Source organism: Canis aureus, chromosome 34 (genome assembly GCF_053574225.1).
Source record: "Canis aureus isolate CA01 chromosome 34, VMU_Caureus_v.1.0, whole genome shotgun sequence".
Lineage (NCBI taxonomy): Eukaryota > Metazoa > Chordata > Mammalia > Carnivora > Canidae > Canis > Canis aureus.
The window spans coordinates 28,193,507-28,209,591 of record NC_135644.1 but is presented as its reverse complement, the minus strand read 5'-3'; the positions used below and the strand labels follow the sequence as shown (position 1 = coordinate 28,209,591).

Genomic DNA, 16,085 nt, shown 5'->3' with positions numbered 1-16,085 from the left:
TAAATGGAAACCTAGAACTGATTGGGGGAGTTGAGGGGCATTAGAGAGCCGGCTTCCTTCAAAAAACTAGGGTAGGTTGCAGGATTGAGTGCAATGATAATAAGGCAACCAATATTCTTTTGTGCCTTTTCTTCCTTTTCTCCTTTTAAAAAGTCTCACTTTCTAGATTTATATCTTTTTCAAAACGTAGGCGAGATCATACTGTAGTCATTACTTTGCAGCGTGTTACTCTCAAATAACTGTATATTTAACCATCTTTACAGGTATAAGGTATTCATTCTTTTAAATGGCTGAAGAATTCATCCCAAGGATGTTCTTGTTAATGATTCTTTAAGTTTCAAGTTTTTTGTTTGTTTGGCTTTGGTTTTGTTTTGTTTTGTTTTTCCTGTTTTAAAGCAAAACTGTTTGTGAGTCAAGCACTGATCTAGCTCTGAGAAGTAGATTAATAAGATGTCGTTTTGTCCTCCAGGAGATTGTAGTTTGTTAGTCATTGCTGAACAAGTGCATTTTTCTTTCCTTTGGGCAGTGAGCAGGACATTAACTGGTGTGTGAGCCCATGATCAAAGTCATATGAGGATAGTGATGGTGATGATGGTACGCTGGTGATGATGGCTTTGGGAAGACAGGAGTTTCCAGAGACTGGCTGTTGACCAGTTCGTAACAATTGGCTGAATGTCTTTTTATGTATATGGAGTTTTGTCTGCAGAATATGCCTTATAAAAGGGTTGGATAAACCTCAGTTTGTACTTCTTTTATTACACTGGTATCCCTTGGGGGGTAGGATTTATAATTAAAATGTATAGAGATGCTGAAGTTAATCTGTATTTATCCTTTTACTACAATTTCTGATCATATCAGTAGCCCTCTGAAGTGTGAAATAATCATGGGCATTTGGTTAATGAATTGTGCACTGTTGCTGTTCATTCATGGAATTTGCTCTTTTATTATATTTGATGCTTCACTTAACAACAAATTTTGCTTTCTCTGCGTTTGATATGTTTTTACCAAATTATTCCTGATTGTATCCATTAATCTTTAGTCACATTTGACAAAAATAAATTACTGTGATCTTTTAAAGTTACCAGTAATAATTAGATTTTTCAGGACATCAAAGTTTTGGGGGAACCACTAGATGTTAAAGGGCTTGTATAGAAATGTTTGCACAAGCTTTTTGATGAAATACTATGCCCAAATGCAATTTTGGTAATGGATAAACAAAGACTGTAGAAGGCAAGGAAAAAGTCATGAAGTCTTCCTAATGAACATTTATTTGCATTCTTACCCTCTGCATTTTCTTGGGAATCAATTTTCATTTGTTTCATTTGGGAATATGATTTTATAAACATAATATGCACAATTCTCATCACGTTCTTCTGCAGGTTTCCAGGATCAATAGAAATTGCTTCTCTGTTTAACACTGTGTCCAGTCTCTGGGCAGGAGCCCAGCCTTGACGCACAGTTCGAGGCAGTCTGCCCCCCGTGAGAGCTGGAATGAGGAAAATCTGATAAATATAATCACCCCCTCAGGGTCCTTCAAGGTGTCTTTTCAGTTCATTTTGTTTTTTTATGTGACTTTACCTCTATGTATCAGGGATCACCTAGGACCCTATTTTTTGGTTTAAAACCAGATTTATAACATTTAACCTTTATGGCGTTTAATTCAAATTCCAGAGAATACTGCCTCTTGCAGGAGGGAAATGTTAGCTGTAGTTCTCTTGTTCCAAAAGGGTATACATACTTTTAGTTTATGAATGGTTTATGTCTGGTACTTCCTCAATTCTCAGTTCCTGCACTCTAACATGGTATAGCCCAGTGATTAAGGACACGGGTTATGGAATTAAAATGAAGTGGGATCAAGTCTTGGCTTCATCATTTACTAGCTTTGTGAGCTTCTGCCAAGTGTCATAACCTTATAGAGAGCCTCCAGGTTTTCAGACATAAATGAAAGAGAACAATAAGACTTTTCTGCATAAGTAAAAGTTTATAAAAGGGCGGAGGTGTGTGGAGGAATAGTACAGAAGAGGGAGAGCCTGGGAAAATAGTGCATTCTGGGAATTAGGAGCCTACACCCTCAACCTCTTCTACTTCCACCCCTCTGTCACCACGATGGAAGAGAAAATCCTATTTTGGGACAGTGGACTTGCAACAGATGAAAGTTTGCTGTTTGCTGAACAGTACTAGTTAGACCAGATTGCAAATTCCTACTAAAATTTGTTGGAAATTTAATGTAATTTTAACTAATATACTGATTGTCTTTGACAATAGCCAGAGGCAGGACTTGGAAAATTGTGCTAAAGTTTATCTGGAAAAATAAGCCTCTGAGACCTTTTGGAATGAATTTTGAAAAAGAGTAATGATGAGATCTATCGGATATTAAAGTGTATTTTAAAGCTATTTTATTAAAATAGTTTGCTAAATGAGCATAGAGATAAATGAAACAAAAGAGCCTAGAAATCTAAATACATAAAATTTAGAATATGATAAAGGCAGTATTTCAAATCCTTCATTATTGGTTATTTAATAAGTGGTGTTAGAATATATATATAAATATATACATATATATCTTCCATTTGTCATGTTCCAAGTGAACCAAGGATGTAACAAAAAAACACCATTAAACTATTAGAAGAAAATGTATGTGAATATTTTTTTAAAAATGGAACAAGAATGGTATTTTGGTATTAAAATGGTATTTTTAAGCAGGACACCAACACTGTCATTTTCCACTTGGAAATTTTGCTAAATCTGATTTTAAAAAAATAGAATTTATCTGTGGCAAAAATATAATAAACCTTTGAGACTGGGAAATTACTTATAACTTATCAGACTGGGTTTGTTTCATATTTTTCAACTTCTCTATATCCCTTCTTTAGTATGTCTATGATAAAGAGTGGATAGCTAGATTCTTCTGTATTTTTTTAAAGTTTATTCATTTAAGTAATCTCTGTACCCAGCATGGGGCTTGAACTCGTGACCCTAAGATTAGGAGTCCATGCTCTTCCAACTGAGCCAGCCAGGAGCCAGGGGATTTTTTTTTTTTTTAATGCTTAATAAAGAGAATCTATCTTTATTTTTTTTATTAAGATTTTTATTTTGATTCCAATTAGAATCTGTCTTTAGGTGAATCTGATCCATTTAAAGATAGATTCTATTAAGCATAAAAAAAAAGAATGGAATTTGAATTATTTCCATTTGTTTGGATGCTGTATGAATCTATTTTGTATTTTTTACCTTACATCTTTTATTTTGCCGCTTTTCCTTCCTTCCTTTCTTTCATTCATATGAAACCACGTTTAGGGGATCCCTGGGTGGCGCAGCGGTTTGGCGCCTGCCTTTGGCCCAGGGCGCGATACTGGAGACCCCAGGATCGAATCCCACATCGGGCTCCTGGTGCATGGAACCTGCTTCTCCCTCTGCCTGTGTCTCTGCCTCTCTCTCGCTCTCTGTGACTATCATAAATAAATTTTAAAAAATTAAAAAAAAAAAAAGAAACCACGTTTATATAACTCTGTTTCCATACCTTAAATTGTACACATAGAGTCCTTTCCACTCTTGAGTCCCATCAGAGACTTTTCTCAGAGCCAAATTGAGGCTCTTACCCTGTGTTGATATTGGGTATTGTACAGATTGATTGCTGAGCCAGCTGATGGTGCTTTGGCTTAGGTGATGCTCTGTCAGTCTTCCTATATCCTAGTTATGTCCCCACAGATAGTCCACAGCCCCGGACAGTGGTCAGCAGAAGCATCTCCACCAGAAATTCAGGTACTTAGTCCAGCTTTCTTACCTCTCCTTGCAAGGGAGACTTGTATTCCTCTTGCCCTTCAGGAATTGAATTTTTGGATGCTTTTGCCTATTTCAGACCCAGAGCTCAGCAAGACGGAGGCTTTTGGCCTCCCTACTCCACTCTGAATTTCTGCTGCATTTCTGATCCAAAGTGTGTTTATTTTTGAGTCAACCTTGTTCTTTAAATATACATAGAGATTATTTTCTCTGTGTTTGCAGAAGAGGAGGAGTTCAAAGTTGAACTCATAATGCCATATCGATCTAAATTTTACTTACAGCAATATATAATAGCAAAATCCTGAGGCCTGGTTTAATAAATTGGGTACATTCCATCATCGAAAAGAGGTTTATATGCATTTTCAGGAAAAAAATGGCTAAAATGTATTATAAATTGGAAAACAAGTTGTGAAGAATAATGAGCTTTTTAATCGTATTTGTGTTTAAAGCAAAATGGTACACAGGTTGTATACTATCATAAGCATAAAAGTTTCTGGAAATATATATGGGACATTTCTATTGTTAATGTTGTCTACATCTGAATTTTGTAACTAGAAAGCCAGTAGTATATTAGTCTCTCCTTTCATCTGTCTCAGTTGTTTGGATAGTCTTCCTCTCTTTGAAGACCAGCAATTTTTATAATAAAAAAGTAAAAGGAAGCACTAACAGCAACTCCCTTCTTCCCTCATAACTATATTATTCAAATTAATGTTATAGCTTAATACATTTTTGTGCCTCCATAGTCTGTGTGTACTTAAGGAACACACTGTGTTAAGGATACATTCTACTGTAACGTGACATCTCCTTTAATAGTTTATCTGTTTCTTAATATAAAAATAGTAATAGATATGAAATAACTAATCCAATATATAATTCTGTAAAATGCTAACCTTCATTGTTAGAAAAAAACTGGGCCAACACATACGATTGAGACTGCGAGGATTAACAAGCTGTAGAAGAGTTATTTTTTTAAGCGATTGATCCTTCATATAAAATGTTCAGCCTTTGGCTTAGTACGTTGTCTTACTAATGGCATTGGCTTTCTGATATCCAAGGGTAAGTGCCCAAAGCTTTTCTACAGAAAGATAAACTTTCCCTTCCTTAAACTGCAGCATTTTTCCTTCATGGGGCATGTGGCTTTAATACATATGCTATGGTACTAATGCACAGAGTATTTAAATTTTTTGATCTGTAGATTACCTTGGTGCCTCTGCTAGGTAATTCACAGGAGTTAATCTCTCCTTTCTGTTTAAAAATATCTAAATAATGCCATATCTGAAAATTTATTCTAATGGAATAATTAAAAGTGCAAAGATTTTAAATGAAAATATGTTACAGTACTATCTGTGATAGTGAAGGTATGAAATAACCCAAATGTTCAAAAATAGGAAATTGAATATAAATCATTGTAAATATTTAGTGTAATACTATTCATACATTAAAAATGAGATTATAGAAAAATATGTATTGACATGGAGAGATGTTTACAATAAATAATGTTAAATGAAAAAAATGGAATATATCATATGATCCTATTTTTGTAAAAATGTACATATGTGATTATATCCATGCATAAAAATGTGAACGTTTAAATGTTCACAAATGTCAACTAACTATGGTTATCTCTAAGCGGTGTGATTACAGGAGAGTTTTATTTTGTTCTCTTTACTTCTCTGCATTTATTATATTGAGTATGTTTTCATGCATAATAAGATAATCAGTAAAAGGTATTAAAATATACTTCTGTATCATGTTGTGAAAGTTAAATGTCGTATCATTCTTCCCCTTAGAAGGTAATTATGCCTCCATATTCATTCAACTGTCTTGAGCCACATATTGGTTTAGTTGGAAGTGCTTGGTACCTAAATGTCCTCACTTAGGTCCAAAAAAGGCAAAGCTATGGCCCTTGCCATACATCGCTCAGGACACAGTTTGAACTTGGTAGAAGATGGGTTGAAGATGATGGAAAGGAAGATTTCATTTGACTTGAAGGATTTTTTTAAAAATTTGTTTATTCATGAGAGACCTAGAGAGAGAGGCAGAGACACAGGCAGAGGGAGAAGCAGGCTCCCTGTGGGGGAGCCTGATGCGGGACTCGATTCCGGGACCCCAGGAACGCCCTGAGCCACCTACCTATCCCTCATTTGACTTTATTCTTCCGCTGTAGCTAACCTTGTTATTCCACCTCAGATTTTCAGAGTCATTTCACTCCAAATATTAATACTTCACCACTGTCATGAAATTCCTACTACTGTGAACACCTATTAAAAGCAATCAATAATAAAAATAAATTAATTAAATAACTAAATGTTCTGGTTCATCTCAGCAGTGACAGAGCTCATTGCTTTCCATGAAAAGCAACTGCTAAAAAGAAGAGGGGGGAAAAAGGCTATTCACCATAGAATCTTGGACTAATTTAGGTGAATTACTGTACATGCACAGAGAGGCCAGCCCCTCACTGCCAGCGCCTGGGGAGCCTGTTCTTTCTATGCTAAGGGAAGATCTTCCCGAACTCCTCAGATCCACAGCCAGCCAGGAGGAGTTGCTTGAAGCCTTGGGTACATTATTTTGACGGCCTTCAAACTGAATTATTTTATCTAAGAGCACAACATGTTAGTATTAAATGTCACTTAAAAATACTGTTTGTTCTCTTTAAGATGGTAAAGCAGTACCCTTTTTTCACTGCCTTGCTTTATACTTAAAAGTATCAGAAAATGGAGTTCTGAATTTTGATCAGTAATTTTTGAGGGGAGGAAAATTTTGGAGTTTTGAAAGGTGAAACAGAAAGGAGCACATTAGGTAATGGAACTGTGCAAGATTATAAGGCTTTTTATAATTTCATTGTCTTTGCTGTGGTCAGTTCATCAGTTAAAAAACATTTATGAGAAACAGATCTTTTTCTTTTTTAAGATTTTATTTATTTATTCATGAGAGACACGGAGAGAGGCAGAGACACAGGCAGAGGGAGAAGCAGGCTCCCTCCGGGGAGCCTGATGTGGGACTCGATCCTGGGACCCCGGGGATCACACCCTGAGCCAGATGCTCAACCACTGAGCCACCCAGTCATCCCGAGAAACAGATCTAATAATGTCTTGATTTTGCATCACTTTCCTCCTCCCTCGTTCCATTGTTCTCATTCAATAAAAGTGAGAAATTATTTAGTGTGTAATAACAGTTGAAAATTTAAATATATGTTTTTTCAAATATCTGGGTATTTTTGTGTGTGTGTGTGTGTGGTTCTGAAAACTTTTGGTAGTACTTTTAGGTTACATAGTGCTTGAGTATGTCAATTTAGCTATAACTTTGGAGGTTAAATTTTTATGTTTTCTTGCTCTGGAAGGAGCGTTATCATTTCACTCCAGAAATTCTGGTGGGTAGCTGATGATATGACACTAGAAATAATAGGACAAGCAAAACAGCCTGGTTTGACAGAGAAGCCCATTTTAACTTTTGTTGGTATTCACTAGGGTTTCTCACATAAATACATGTGAAGAACTTTTTTAAATGTCCAATACTTGCAAAAGCAGTTTTGAGGCTTTAAAGTGTTAGCTCTCACTTACATATCCTGAAATATCCTCCTGAGATGGCTTGCTAATTCCTAGAGTAGTTCCCTGCCTCACACTCTGTCAGTTTAGGAAAGAAAAAAAAAATCCTTCCTGATAACATAAGCCCATAAAATTCTCTGTTCACATCACTCTCCAGTACCATCTACTGCCTTGTGAGGCTGGACTCTTTATTGCCCTACTCCTGCCCTATGGCACATAAATGGTGTGCCTCCAGCTCTTCTCCACCACAGCCTATCCTCCACTCCCACAGGGGTTTGTGTTTCTCAAAACAATATCTGAGAATTTCTGGAAAAATTAAAATAAAATAAAAATAAAAAGTAAAAATAAAATCTTAAAAAAATGGATAACTTGTAGCCGAGTACAGTGTTCAGGATCGTGCATCTATAGCATTGATGTCAAGTCTTGTGCTTTCTAACAAAGTATTTGCTACTCAAACCAATTCATGACTTGGAGCCACGTTCTCAGAGGCATTTTCCTTGTCAGGAGACTCTGATCCTACTTTCTTGTGAGAAACAACTGCAGGTGGGACAGAGTCCACATTCCCTAATGTGGATGTACGGCCCTTTGTGACCTGCCTCTTACTCTTCCTCCCACTAGATCTTCACATCGTCCCCAGCCCCAACGTGACAAGTGGCCCCCCAATGAGCTGGGCCATCTCGAGCATTTGCCTTTCTCGTGCTTAAGATTTTATTTACGAGAGAGAGAGCGAGAGAGAGAGAGAGAGAGAGAGAGGGAGAGGCAGAGACCCAGGCAGAGGGAGAAGCAGGCTCCCTGCAGGAGCCCGACTCGGGCCTCGACCCCAGGTCCCCGGGGTCACGCTCTGGGTCAGGGCGGGTGCTCAGCCGCTGGGCCCCAGGCGGCTTACGTGCTGGCTCTTGCCCGCGTTCATCCCCCGCCAGCGGCTGCCCCCAAAACTCAGCCCTTCCTGCAGCCCCCGGCCCAGGTACCAGTGACAGCTTCGGCTGTGCCCGCGGTTCTTGTTCACGCGGGAGTCGTGCCATCAGCAAACGACGCCAACTTCTTGGCGTGGACCGCGAGCCATCACCCAGCCCAGCGGGGCGGGCGGCCGTGCTCCCAGCAAGTCCCGCGCCCTGGGCACGACTCCCCTCCGCCCGGCCACGCCTCGCTCCTTGTGACCCAAAGCCTGGGGGCTGCCTCGAGTCCGCAGCCCTGAAACGCGGCAGCCTGCTGCCCCCCGGCCAACCAGCGAGGCCAGGGGAGCGGAAGTCGGCCAACCAGCGAGGCCAGGGGAGCGGAAGTCGGCCAACCAGCGAGGCCAGGGGAGCGGAAGTCGGCCAACCAGCGAGGCCCGGGGAGCGGAAGTCGGCCAACCAGAGCGGGCAGCGGAGCGGAAGTCGGCCAACCAGAGCGGGCAGCGGAGCGGAAGTCGGCCAACCAGAGCTGGCAGGGGAGCGGAAGTCGGCCAACCAGCGAGGCCAGGGGAGCGGAAGTCGGCCAACCAGAGCGGGCAGGGGAGCGGAATCGGCCAACCAGAGAGGCCAGGGGAGCGGAAGTCGGCCAACCAGAGAGGCCAGGGGAGCGGAAGTCGGCCAACCAGAGCGGGCAGCGGAGCGGAAGTCGGCCAACCAGAGAGGGCAGCGGAGCGGAAGTCGGCCAACCAGAGCGGGCAGGGGAGCGGAATCGGCCAACCAGAGCGGGCAGGGGAGTGGAAGTCGGCCAACCAGAGCGGGCAGGGGAGCGGAAGTCGGCCAACCAGAGAGGCCAGGGGAGCGGAATTCGGCCAACCAGAGCGGGCAGGGGAGCGGAATTCGGCCAACCAGAGGGGCAGCGGAGCGGAAGTCGGCCAACCAGAGCGGGCAGGGGAGTGGAAGTCGGCCAACCAGAGCGGGCAGGGGAGCGGAAGTCGGCCAACCAGAGAGGCCAGGGGAGCGGAATTCGGCCAACCAGAGCGGGCAGGGGAGCGGAATTCGGCCAACCAGAGGGGCAGCGGAGCGGAAGTCGGCCAACCAGAGCGGGCAGGGGAGCGGAAGTCGGCCAACCAGAGCGGGCAGGGGAGCGGAAGTCGGCCAACCAGAGCGGGCAGCGGAGCGGAAGTCGGCCAACCAGAGCGGGCAGCGGAGCGGAAGTCGGCCAACCAGAGCTGGCAGGGGAGCGGAAGTCGGCCAACCAGCGAGGCCAGGGGAGCGGAAGTCGGCCAACCAGAGCGGGCAGGGGAGCGGAATCGGCCAACCAGAGCGGGCAGGGGAGTGGAAGTCGGCCAACCAGAGCGGGCAGGGGAGCGGAAGTCGGCCAACCAGAGAGGCCAGGGGAGCGGAATTCGGCCAACCAGAGCGGGCAGGGGAGCGGAATTCGGCCAACCAGAGGGGCAGCGGAGCGGAAGTCGGCCAACCAGAGCGGGCAGGGGAGCGGAAGTCGGCCAACCAGCGAGGCCAGGGGAGCGGAATCGGCCAACCAGAGCGGGCAGGGGAGCGGAAGTCGGCCAACCAGAGCGGGCAGGGGAGCGGAAGTCGGCCAACCAGAGCGGGCAGGGGAGCGGAAGTCGGCCAACCAGCGAGGCCAGGGGAGCGGAAGTCCAGGCTCCCGGGCCTTTAAGACCGAGGTGCCTCCCCTGCCTCCTGCCGAGAGGAGCCGGCAGGGTGGGGCCTGCGCTTAGGGAGGGGGTCATGCCGGGAGGGGGCGCCATGGGCGGGGGGTGGTTGGTGGCGAGTGCTTGGCCCTGCCTCTCCTGGCCTCGTGGGCCGAGCCCCGGACTCCGCGGAGCCTGACAGGCCTCGCTGAGGCGCGGGTTCCCAGGTGCCGCGGGAGGTGGGCCCCGGGCCCGCGAGAGCCGTCTCCTCGGACGGAGGAGCCGCTGAGCAGAGCATCCCAAGAGCCTGCACCCCGCCCCTGTCCGCGGTTTTAGGCGGGGCTCCCGGTTTCCCCCCAGCCCGGAGTAAGAGCGGAGTCCTCTGTATTTTCCAGTCTGTAAAACTGCCGCGTCTCCCCGCGTGTCTGGGCGGGAGCGGCTCGGCGGCTCGTCTGCCCGACTCCGGCCTAATGCCCGCCCGGGGCCTGCCTTGTAGGTTCCCAATATCCTTCTAAAAAAAAAAAAAAAATATCTATATATATCTATAGATATATATATATATCTATATATATCTATATATATCTATAGATATATATATGCGACGCATTTTTCTGTTTTTTTTTTTTTTTTTTTTTCCAAATACATTCAGTACTAAGTTTACTAAGCGTATCTGATAGAGTTTCCACAGTTGAGACTTCGACAGATCCTTGCCTGGCATAAATGCTTCCGAAGTGTGACCCGAGGCTACAGCACCTGTGATTTCTGTGTTATTTTGCTAGTTAGTTAGAGCATTAGTGGTTTTGCCCTTGAATCAAAGTTCTCTACTTTTTCCTCCGTGGTTTCCAAATATTTTGTCCTCTTGAGTCAAGGGAATTGCCCTGATTTTATGATGACATTTGGGTACGATATTTAAACTGTTAAAAGTTATAAAAACGACCCTTTGGTATTAAATGTAATAAGTGGTTCTGAATTGAATACATGCACAGATTATCTTATATGGGCTTTGTGAGCCCAGACTGTTCTAGTTGCATATTCTCATTGTAACTGACTCTGCCATTCTCTCATCCCCTGTGAGTACACCGGCTGTGACAGTGCCTCGTGGCTTGGTGTTGCTATCCACTTTGCATCTCTAACGGGTGTATGACACTTGCAGTGCTTACTGTTGGTCCCAGCCAGGCCTGAAGAAGCAGGGATGACTCTGTAAGAAAACAAAACAAAGATGGTTTCATCCCTACGGGATTTATTGCAACCCTCAAAGAAAGGGGCAGAGATAAGACTCCTAGAACCAACGTATCTCTGCTCACCTTAATCTTTACCCAGAATATTGTCTTGTCTTTACTCATGGATACTCTGCACGGGGTCTATTGGTTCTGGCTAGTATTTTTCTTTGTAATTCTATAGTACTATGCTTGCATGTCTTAAACTATGAACCCCTCAGTGTCAGAGGTTATTCTCTTCCTTCTTACCTTTTGGTGCTTTTGGTCTTTCCCCCCCATTTCATGGGAATGAAGGGCTGGAATGGGTGAGAGACTTGTAATGAGGGATGAATGTGAGTTCCACAAGGCTTCAAAACCACACTGAGTTAACTCTACATGGGTCAGGATGGGTGCCAGGCTCTCCTTTGACCCTCTGGGTGCCCCAGAGTATGTTACTGCCATGAAATTGTACTGTAATATTTTCTAGTTGTGATTCATTCACAGTTTAATATGCTTCTAGTTCTGGTTTGACTTTTCCCCCAGGAAGAGGCTAAAATCTCTTCATTATAATATAGACAGTGTACTGCACTTTGAATACAAATTTATCCATGTTCAGAGTAATTTTTCTTGTGATTGTCTCTACCCTGGAGAAGTGCCTTTAATGAATTACATACAAATTGTGTAATTTAAGAAGTTAATTTGGTTTTCTGGTTACACAGGACTAAAAACAGCCCTTGTAGAAAGAGATGATTTCTCATCAGGGACCAGCAGCAGAAGCACTAAATTGATCCATGGTGGTGTGAGATATCTTCAGAAGGCTATCATGAAGTTGGATATTGAGCAGGTAATTGTGTATGCTGGTTGTTAAACAAAAATTGCGACTATGCTTTTTTCTACCCAATTAAATCAGTTTTTTTTTTTTATGGCTTTTAACGTTTCTTCCTGTTGGAAATACCTATTTAGTGTGTATTCTGCTGAAATATCTTTCAGGAGAGATGTGCCTGGCTCTTTCCTGTAGCTTCGCGTTTATGGGTAATCAGGGGCTTTTTCTATGCAGGCGCATCAAGGTAGCAGATTTACAGAATCACCTTTGGATATGTTGCCTTTTATCAGTTGTGATTGTTTGTTTGTTTTGCCAATGGCTAACAAATTGCTACTTCCAGACAATTTCGGGGAGGGCGGCTCTGTTGTAATACAGAAGTGTTAAATTGATCCTCTTAACTCTAAGTGCAATCATACGCTCATATTGTCACTGACATATTCTTAAGGAAAAGATGATCTGAGTCATGCTTTTCTTATGTCACACTTTATTGTGTCCAGTCTGCCACCATTTGAAAACTGCCAAGGCAGTGTGGAAGATGACATTTCCCAGAGGGGTAAAAAAAAAAAATCAGCTGAACTCCCTATCTGCTTCTGGTACATGAAAACCACAGCAGTGCTAACTTGACATTGTCAGTTTCGAACGTGTCCTCTTTTCTTCCGTGTCTCTTCGGCATTGTGATGGATGCAAAGAAAAGAGCATTAGACTTAGAATCCGATGACTTGTGATGTGTTCCAGCTTATTTATTCAATTTCTATGCACCTCAGTTTTCTCATTTTTAAGTTAGTGTTATAATAGTAATGCTGGCTTTTCAGAGAGGCATAACGAAGGGAAAAGGAGTCAAGATGAAAGCCTTTCTGTAAACTATAAAATACTGTGCAACTCCTAAGTACCATCTCTGCTGTGTTAGTGGAGGCAAGAAGGGGACATTTAGCATGAATTGGAACAATCTGTTATTTCTTACAGGGGGAAATATTATAGAGGACTGAGAGGGCGGACAATACAGAGAATGCAAGATAAATTGTTACAATAATCTTGTAACTCCAGTCAGGAAAATATCTTACACCTGGGAACTCTGACAGCATGTTTTTCTCCTATGCAAATACAGTTAAGGTTTCTAAAAAATCTTTCAGGTTGACAGCATGATGTATTATTAGAAATTTGATTAGGAGGGAGCTATCCTCACTCAGAGGTAGAGGGTTTCTGTGTATCAATCAGTTGGCAGGGTGTCTATTTGCCATTTGAAAATATTATGATCTGTTACTGCCAAACTAATTTTCTCTGTTTTGCTTTTCAGTATAGGATGGTAAAAGAAGCCCTTCATGAACGTGCCAACCTACTAGAAATTGCTCCCCATTTATCAGCTCCGTTGCCTATAATGCTTCCAATTTACAAGTAAGCCTTTCGATATCATCTTTATGCTACTTGCTCAACTGAGGTCAATAGAACAACACAGTTTTAATGGAAATAGTCCCTCAATGTGTATTTCTTCATGTACTTTTAATTGGTCCTAATCTTTAATCCTCTTCAAATGTTTGCCTGTGTTGTGTTTAAAAGCATGGCTTTTCCAAAATTCCCCTTTTCTGACCTACCTCTTAGGACTAGATCTTGAAGGCTGAGGAGGTTGCATTCTGTGTTTATATTTAGTGGTTTCTTACCCCAGTTTACTGAGAGCCTATAGAAGAGCAACTGCATTTGCACTGGGGAACAGAAGAGGGTCATTTGCAGGCTAAAATGCACAGCCGAGAAGTATCCTGCTGCAAAATCTGAACCTAACATGTACCAATTCGAAGCTTAAACCCTTTTGGTTCATTTTAAATGTTCAAATGAACCAGAACTAAAGTTTGGTTTAGAGGTGTCAGATTATAGATTATAAAACCCAATTTTCCTGGTGTTGTTGGAGCTGTCCATGAAATTGCCTTAAGTTGGGATATAGGTAATATGAAACAGTGGTTTGTGTAACTGCTACCCACATGAGTTGTGAGTGCCTAGAAACAGGTTTTGTCATTTCTGTCCATATTTTGTTGTAGACTGCTTAGAACATCTTAAGCCAATGAATCTCTGTACCCTAGGTGCACATTAGCCTCACCCAGGCCCCCAACCTTCATCCACTTAAAGCAGTCTCCAGACATGTGAGACCCAGGTATCTGTAATTATGGCTGATGATCCCCAGAGAATTCTCAGATGAGGCCAGGTCAAAAAGCACTGCTTTAGGGATGATTCCTGTAAAGTCTCACTGATTCATTTACTTATGTAATTCAGCTCAGTTGGTGTCAAAAACAGTCACACAGTTCCTCCTGTTTCTTTTGCAGTAAGTACACATCTAGATACACTTTGCTTTTCTTAAATGTAAAGTATATTATAACTTAAAGTGGCATTCTATAATGTTCTGCTCTGTGTCTCAAGAAACCTTTCTCCCTATTTATGCTGTAGGTGGTGGCAGCTACCTTACTACTGGGTAGGAATCAAGCTATATGATCTGGTTGCAGGAAGTAATTGCCTGAAAAGCAGTTATGTCCTCAGCAAATCGAGAGCCCTTGAGCATTTCCCAATGCTCCAGAAGGACAAACTGGTAGGAGCAATTGTCTACTATGACGGTATGTGATTTTCTTTCTACAAGACACTTTTCTCTTCCTCGTGACCCTTTTAGTATGTTCTTAATGAGATAGTTTTGCATTCTTAATTTTAATGCTGATCTTCTACAGCACACAAACACGTGTGCGTGTGCACACACACTCACCATTTCGTCTAATACTAGCTGAAAAACTACCTATGGCGTTTTGCTTTTAGTATTGTTTGTTTTTGCATATTCTTTTTCTTCTTTCATTTCTACTTGTGTCTCATGGTTGGTTTGGTTCATTTTCCATCATTATGAATTTGGACCCCACCCACATGCCATTTAATTTGTTATATGTTTGCCAGTGAATACTTGCCTTATGAATATATTATAATGTTGAAAGCAGCTGAGGATCTGTTAGTTTTTCTAGATGAAACCTCTATTTTCAAGGGGTTATAAACCTAGGGAAAAATGCCCCCTGGGCTGAAATTGACATGTTTGTATTTTGCACAGGACACAATTCTTGAACATATAATTTATGTGATGAAGGTAGATGAACATTGCATCTGTTAAACCAAAGCCTCAGGTTTTATTGCTTATTTTATTGTTGTTAGATGTTTTCTAACAGTAACATTATCTAATATCCATGTGCCATGTGTTCCATGTTCATTCTTTGTGTGTGGGGGTGGGTACGGGGGTTGTGAACAATATAATTTTACACACTTTTATTTTTTTTTATTTTTTTTACACACTTTTATTTAAAGGAACTAACTGCTTAATATATCTCCAGATGGACCACAGAGTAATACAAAACAAAACAGGAAAAGCCATTTGTGAAATTTTACTGTAGTTTTAAAGGGTATATGGATTTGGAAAATAGTCCAGGGAGGGATGTCCATTTATAAAATAAATAGGTAGACACAGATAATTGAACATGTTCAGAAAGTCTTAGAAATTTTGTGACACAAAGGAGACAGCCTAGGCTCTATAGCTTTGTGGGTTTTTTTTTTTAATCCATTATGTGATCTTTTGTATTTCCTGTTAGATTTCTAAACTCTTAGCATGAAGAATTTTTTAAATTTTTTCTGTTCTTTCTGTTCTTTTTCTTTTTCTTTCTTTTCTTTTTTTTTTTTATCAGGAGACTTTAATATTTATACTTCATATTCTGGGATATCCTGAAGGCTACCCCACTTTTTTTCTTCTTCTCAGTCTTAGATTTCTGAATCAATTTAGCTGTCTGTCATGCTTTCCTATATGAATGCAGAATGTATGTGCACAGAGAGGGCAACAGGGACAAACTCAAGAAAATGTCCTAGGAGCAACAATATTGGAAAAATGTTAAGGGTCTTAGACAAACATTAAAAGCTAGAAAATTCACAATTTACAGTACCTTCCAGCATCTAAGCACCACGGGGGGGGGCACTTAACTACTTTTTTGGCGCCCCTGATTGAGCCTCTGTGTTAAAGGACAACCTTCACTGTGATTTTGCTTTCTCTGCATCAGACCTTTAATGCTAATCCATTGTAGTTTTGTGGGTGATTATATTAAAGAGGTTTTTGGTCCAGGAGGAGTAAGAAGGCATTCTGCAAATGGCATCCTGCCCACCCTGACAAGGAAGTGTGTGTGCCCTTTGCCTCA

The 16,085-nt window shown here is 41.9% G+C and overlaps 1 protein-coding gene across 7 annotated transcripts in view; it reads left to right on the top strand.

Annotated features, from left to right (window-relative positions):
* The window catches only part of GPD2 (glycerol-3-phosphate dehydrogenase 2), a 137,994-nt gene that overhangs the window by 61,296 nt on the left and 60,613 nt on the right, over positions 1-16,085 (top strand). For 3 of the 7 annotated variants that reach the window (XM_077883474.1, XM_077883472.1, XM_077883473.1), the window contains exons 4-7: positions 3,709-3,762; positions 11,789-11,913; positions 13,187-13,284; positions 14,323-14,486. In XM_077883474.1, the coding sequence (XP_077739600.1) occupies positions 3,709-3,762; positions 11,789-11,913; positions 13,187-13,284; positions 14,323-14,486 (441 nt within the window). Of the gene's footprint in view, positions 1-3,708; positions 3,763-9,773; positions 9,944-10,565; positions 11,074-11,788; positions 11,914-13,186; positions 13,285-14,322; positions 14,487-16,085 lie in introns of those variants that run through there. The other 4 variants (XM_077883477.1, XM_077883476.1, XM_077883478.1 and 1 more) reach the window with 4 other exon arrangements.